The sequence below is a fragment of the Tupaia chinensis genome, unplaced genomic scaffold, assembly GCF_000334495.1.
Source record: "Tupaia chinensis unplaced genomic scaffold, TupChi_1.0 Scaffold000214_1, whole genome shotgun sequence".
NCBI classification, from domain to species: Eukaryota; Metazoa; Chordata; class Mammalia; order Scandentia; family Tupaiidae; genus Tupaia; species Tupaia belangeri.
In genome coordinates, this window is record NW_006159689.1 from 510,220 (window position 1) to 516,611 (window position 6,392).

Below are 6,392 nucleotides of genomic sequence, written 5' to 3' on the forward strand. Positions count from 1 at the left end.
CAGCGCCCCCTCGCCGGCCCCTCGCACTTCGTCAGCGACGTGGTCATCTCCTCCGACGGCCAGTTCGCGCTGTCGGGCTCCTGGGACGGCACCCTGCGCCTCTGGGATCTCACAACGCAAGTACCTGCTCCTGCCCGGGCGGAGGTCGGGGCGTCGATGGTGCTGAGAGCCGTGAGAGCTGTGGGCGGCAGGCCCTCGGGTGCCGGAGGTCCCGGTGATGACCGATGACATTGTCAGCCGACCCCACGTGGGACTGAGGACATGTCCTGCAATTCTGAGGGATTCCTGGGCGCGTGCCCCAGCAAGGGCTCTCCCTGTTCGAGCCCGCTCAGGGCTCCCGGCCTGACTGGGAGGGGAGCTCTGCGGCCTTGCAGAGAGCTGACCAAGTCCTCGTCCTCAGGGGCACCACCACCAGGCGCTTTGTCGGCCACACCAAGGATGTGCTGAGTGTGGCCTTCTCCTCTGACAACCGGCAGATCGTCTCTGGGTCCCGAGATAAGACCATCAAGTTGTGGAACACTCTGGGCGTGTGCAAGTACACGGTGCAGGTACAGGGGACGTCGGGCGTGTGCAAGTACACGGTGCGGGGACGGGATGTCAGGCGTGTGCAAGTACACGGTGCAGGGACGGGGGACGTCGGGCGTGTGCAAGTACACGGTGCGGGGACGGGGGATGTCGGGCGTGTGCAGGGATGGGAGAGCAGGCTCTCAGTTCTCTCCCAGCCTTGCTCCTAGTCCATGTCTCGGATTTTTAAAAGTCCTCTGGGATCTAGAGGGGTTCTGGTGATAAAGGCTTGGGTTCCAGGGATGCCAGTGCAAGACCGCCCACATCCACCCCACTGCAGGGGGGGGGCAGGGTTGTGCCCTCCCTGCTTTCCATTTACCTGTTCTTGGGAGGGGTACCCTCAGCTCCCGTTGCTGACACAGCTTTGCTCACTCAGCGCCTGGGCTGGGCCTCCTCCCCCCTTTGTCTAGGATGAGAGCCACTCGGAGTGGGTGTCCTGTGTCCGCTTCTCGCCCAACAGCAGTAACCCTATCATCGTCTCCTGTGGCTGGGACAAGCTGGTTAAGGTGAGCTGCTTTCTGTCAGGGCACAGGCCATCGTTAGCTGGAACCGATGTCTGGGAAGTCAGCCTACAGCGTCGGCTCCTTTTCTAAACTCACACTCAGGAGGGAGAAACACCTCTGCTGTGGCTTGGTCGCACCGTCCTTCAGTTCAGAGTTTAGGCGTACACATGCCTGGCACATTTTCTAAGACCCTGAAGCTGGGATTTGAACTATGGTCAGCCATGTGAGATCCGGTTTCCCTTCACCACCAGGCTACACCACCACCACAACGCACTTATTTTAGTATTAGTTGTCCTTAGGCGGCCATGTTCTGTAACCTTTCTCTTTTTTTTGGAGTTTTATGGGGTCCTTGCGCTTGCCAGAGTAAAAAATCAACCTCCGGGGGGGGGCACACCACAGTCCCTGCTTCTCCATTCTCTCAGGAGTTTGGGCACACTTACCCAGCCTGCGTTTCAAGCTGCTGGGTCTGGGGTTTGAACTGCTGTCAGCCCTGTGAGAGTCTAGCGCCTTAACCACTACACCACCTGCTGGCCCCTCTGTACCCTTTCTTACTACTAATAGAGTAGGAAAAGGTTACCCTATAGTGATGCTTTTTTTAAAAGAAAAGTGTACCTTTTTTGGTGGAGCATGAATGGTCTTGACTCTGGCCACTCCAGAGCTCAGTTCCTTACCTGTGAGACCCGCCCGTCCATGCAGGTGTGGAACCTGGCCAACTGCAAGTTGAAGACCAACCACATTGGCCACACGGGCTACCTCAATACTGTGACTGTCTCTCCAGATGGATCCCTCTGCGCTTCTGGGGGCAAGGTATGTAGGGGCCTGGAGTCTTACTCAGTGGGGATGGGCTCATAGAGAAGGAGTACTTGGCCAGTGTCCTGTGCGTAAAGAGCAAGCAGGGTTAAAGATGAGCCAGGTGAATGGGGGGGGGTCCCCAAAATAGCCTAACAGTGTTCCTGAGGAACATTTTCTGAAAATGACATTTAGACGTTGCTCAGAAGAAAAGTAGTGCTTTTTATAAACTTGGCTTCTTGAAGCAGTTGATGGGTTTGCCGTTGAAGGGTCTACGGTCCTGTCAGCTGGCTGTAGTGATTTACTCATAAGCTGAGAGGCTCTTGGAATCAGTAACATTCGCGCTACTTGCATTAAAGGGAAGGCGTAGAGAAGTAAATGTTGGTGCTTGTGTTGCTGGCTTTCTGGGAACCCAGGGTGCTGGGGGAAGGGAAGAACGGGTGGGATTGACCTGGAAGTGGTCCCAGAACCCTGACTTGCCTTTCCCACCTGTCCAGGATGGCCAGGCCATGCTGTGGGATCTCAACGAAGGCAAGCACCTTTACACGCTGGACGGCGGGGACATCATCAATGCCCTGTGCTTTAGCCCCAACCGATACTGGCTCTGCGCTGCCACGGGCCCCAGCATCAAGATCTGGGTGAGTACAGGCCACAGTCAGGCCGCATGGCTGCACGCTGCCTCACTCACCGCCGGGAGGTAGGCTTTTGGAACAAATGCTAAGAACCAAGGAGGAAAGTGTTTGGTGGCAGTGGTGGGAAGACCGAGCCTCTGTCATTGCCACTTGGGCCTGGGCGGTCCTTCGCTGTGGAGGGCTGCGTGCCCTTGCGGTATGGAGCACGTTGCTGGCACCTCTCACTGCATGTCAGCACGTGTGCACACACACCCCTCTCACGGCAGCTTGGCACTGCCATGAGTCTCTAGGGGACAGAAATCTTCTGGGTTTGAAAAAAGTGTGGACAGCGTGAGAGCACAAAGGACAGGCGTGGCCTGGCTTTGCTCTGTGTGCAGGACTTAGAGGGCAAGATCATCGTGGATGAACTGAAGCAAGAAGTTATCAGTACCAGCAGCAAGGCAGAGCCGCCCCAGTGCACCTCTCTGGCCTGGTCTGCTGATGGCCAGGTACGTGCACGCCCGCCCTCTTAACGCCATTAGTACATCTAGCGTGTCCAACACCAGGCCAGTGTCTGATGTGACAAAGGGATGGCCCCACCAGGTGGAGGGGTGGCCGAGTTGGTTGTGCCGAATGCAGGGTGTGTGTTGTCACCAGGAAAGAAGGCTGGAATCTGGAGGGCAGTACTGTTGGTCTTCTGTTCACGACTTTGATTACTGTCCAGTTTTTAAATGTCTGAGTCCTTAGCACGAGCTGTTTCCTCCAAGAACACACACTACCTACCACAATCTGGCAGAGAAGCTAAGGCTCTTAGAGGCCAACATTGCTAAACTAGCGGGGACTCAGTGTGTGGTTCTGATGGCCTGTCACTGTTGTTTCTCCCCTGCAGACTCTGTTTGCTGGCTACACGGACAACCTGGTGCGCGTGTGGCAGGTGACCATCGGTACCCGCTAGAAATCTACAACAGAGCTTTAGAAATAAAACTGGTTCTCTGACTTTTAGAAGATGTTTTTCTCTGTAGCAAAAAGTTACCTCCTGCTGTCCATGCTGCTTACAGGTTGAAGAAGTTCTCACTGAAGTGTGTTTGGGGCATTTATAGGAAGTACGGCGGGGACATCATCAATGCCCTGTGCTTTAGCCCCAACCGATACTGGCTCTGCGCTGCCACGGGCCCCAGCATCAAGATCTGGGTGAGTACAGGCCACAGTCAGGCCGCATGGCTGCACGCTGCCTCACTCACCGCCGGGAGGTAGGCTTTTGGAACAAATGCTAAGAACCAAGGAGGAAAGTGTTTGGTGGCAGTGGTGGGAAGACCGAGCCTCTGTCATTGCCACTTGGGCCTGGGCGGTCCTTCGCTGTGGAGGGCTGCGTGCCCTTGCGGTATGGAGCACGTTGCTGGCACCTCTCACTGCATGTCAGCACGTGTGCACACACACACCGCTCTCACTGCATGTCAGCACGTGTGCACACACACCCCTCTCACGGCAGCTTGGCACTGCCATGAGTCTCTAGGGGACAGAAATCTTCTGGGTTTGAAAAAAGTGTGGACAGCGTGAGAGCACAAAGGACAGGCGTGGCCTGGCTTTGCTCTGTGTGCAGGACTTAGAGGGCAAGATCATCGTGGATGAACTGAAGCAAGAAGTTATCAGTACCAGCAGCAAGGCAGAGCCGCCCCAGTGCACCTCTCTGGCCTGGTCTGCTGATGGCCAGGTACGTGCACGCCCGCCCTCTTAACGCCATTAGTACATCTAGCGTGTCCAACACCAGGCCAGTGTCTGATGTGACAAAGGGATGGCCCCACCAGGTGGAGGGGTGGCCGAGTTGGTTGTGCCGAATGCAGGGTGTGTGTTGTCACCAGGAAAGAAGGCTGGAATCTGGAGGGCAGTACTGTTGGTCTTCTGTTCACGACTTTGATTACTGTCCAGTTTTTAAATGTCTGAGTCCTTAGCACGAGCTGTTTCCTCCAAGAACACACACTACCTACCACAATCTGGCAGAGAAGCTAAGGCTCTTAGAGGCCAACATTGCTAAACTAGCGGGGACTCAGTGTGTGGTTCTGATGGCCTGTCACTGTTGTTTCTCCCCTGCAGACTCTGTTTGCTGGCTACACGGACAACCTGGTGCGCGTGTGGCAGGTGACCATCGGTACCCGCTAGAAATCTACAACAGAGCTTTAGAAATAAAACTGGTTCTCTGACTTTTAGAAGATGTTTTTCTCTGTAGCAAAAAGTTACCTCCTGCTGTCCATGCTGCTTACAGGTTGAAGAAGTTCTCACTGAAGTGTGTTTGGGGCATTTATAGGAAGTCAACGTGCTCAGCTGCCTCCTGTGTTTGGGTTGATGGCGAGGGCCTGTGCTTCTGTTCTCAGCGCATGTGCTCTCCGAGTGACAGGCATGTGGTGGTGTCTGGAGGGGCACTCGGCCTGTTGCCAGCTCTCTGGACCAGCTCACTATGAGGAATAGAGAAATCCCTTTTTGTCAGGCCAGCAGGTGCTGCAGTGCTTACAGGCTGGGTGCCCACAGGGCCAACCATGGTTCAGGTCTTGGACCGGTCAGTTTAAAAAAAAAACACCAGGTGCATGTGTGTGCCCCAGACCCCAAGAGTGGGGAAAGGACTGACTGCAGCATGGTCATCCCTTCCCTCTCTGGGAGCACATGCCCTCATATGGTTTGAAGGAATGGACTACTGCACAAGAGCAGCAAATAAACATTTTATTTCTGCAACACAACCCACCTTCCCAGGAACATGAGCGCCTCAGCCATCAAAGCAGAGGGCAAAAGCTGCTAAGTGACAGGGTAAGGGATTACTAGAAAAATAGATTATACCCAAGGCTCTCCTCCCAGGACCCAAACCCTTGTCCCCAGGCTGCCATCAGGGCTTGCCAAATGGGGGAACTAAAGGCATGGAGAGGCTGGAAACAGACAAAGCAACTTGATGAGTAGGGAGAGTGGCCTGACAAAAGACCTGCAGGGGTGGTGAGATGAGCCTGTTTTTCCTAGACTGCTGGAAGGATAGGGAGAAATAAGTTATCAGGTGATGTAATGGTATGCAGTTGCAATCATGACGACCACTCCAGATCTCACTGAAGCTAGTTCTGGCCGGTCTATGGAGGTAGAAATTGGGGGTGGTAGGAAAGTTTAGAGCCCCTCCTACTTCCCCAGGAGAGGAGACATTTATTCAGCTCTACCCTTCTGCCCAGCCTGCCCCCCCAAGACAGCTTCCAAATCCCTTAGCTAAAGTTTGCATCAGAACGTGGAGCTGGAGCAGGGTGTCATCTTGCCTTAGCCCTGGACCCCAACTTGACAAAGGCTGAAGAGTAGGGTGTGCAAAGGGAAGTTAAGGAATGCCTTCTCCCCTACTCCACCGACCCAGGGCTGTACTGGGCGAGGCAAAGGGAAGGAAATCAAGGCCGCTGCTCTAAGTGTCTGGGACCCATGCAGACCTTGTGGACAGACACAGTAGGTGAGAGGAGGCCAGGCTGGAGGCCAGGAGGATTCTTTAGGCTCCTAGAGGGAGAAGGAGGGGCCTGGGGTCAAGGGCGGGCAAGGAGCCCCTCCATTTGGACCACTCTGCCACCACCCCTCCCCCCACGGGTGGCAGGTCACTCAAGGACAGAGCTTGATGCGGGTGCCCTTGGACAGCACCCGGAAGAAAGGGAAGACACGCTCGCCCAAGAAGGCGGCTGAGAAGGTGTGCACGTGGGCGAGTGTCTCGGCGTTGTAGAAGCCCAGGCGCCCGGCCTCATAGTCCAGGTAGACGCCGAAGCGCCGCGGCTTCTCGCTGGGGCTCAGCAGAGTCTGCCCCATGGAGCTCTGTGCCTGGTAGCGCTTGCCGTTGGTGCCCACACACCACACTTCCCGCTGGAGCAGGGGCTGTTGGGGCAGGTGGAGCCGGCAGGGACGATGGTGGTGACGCGAGGAGCCA

At 55.6% G+C, this 6,392-nt stretch overlaps 2 protein-coding genes and 1 non-coding gene across 3 annotated transcripts in view; 2 read left to right on the top strand and 1 right to left on the bottom strand.

Moving 5' to 3' along the window:
* Positions 1-3,469, top strand: part of RACK1 (receptor for activated C kinase 1) — a gene marked incomplete in the record, with an annotated part of 3,955 nt that extends 486 nt beyond the window's left edge. The window contains 7 exon segments of the mRNA XM_027771450.1: positions 21-116; positions 401-548; positions 975-1,070; positions 1,764-1,874; positions 2,354-2,494; positions 2,866-2,976; positions 3,357-3,469. Coding sequence (XP_027627251.1) covers positions 21-116; positions 401-548; positions 975-1,070; positions 1,764-1,874; positions 2,354-2,494; positions 2,866-2,976; positions 3,357-3,422 — 769 coding nt within the window.
* LOC114007662 (small nucleolar RNA SNORD96 family) lies at positions 209-283 on the top strand. The gene has a single exon (XR_003549251.1). It is a non-coding gene; the product is annotated as a small nucleolar RNA SNORD96 family (small nucleolar RNA).
* Positions 3,470-5,159: 1,690 nt separating the features above from the next.
* TRIM41 (tripartite motif containing 41) overlaps positions 5,160-6,392 on the bottom strand; it is a 10,400-nt gene continuing 9,167 nt past the window's right edge. The window contains 1 exon segment of the mRNA XM_014587462.2: positions 5,160-6,392. This exon segment is cut by the window's right edge and continues 10 nt beyond it. Within this exon segment, the coding sequence (XP_014442948.2) occupies positions 6,074-6,392 (319 nt within the window). The 3' untranslated portion in view covers positions 5,160-6,073.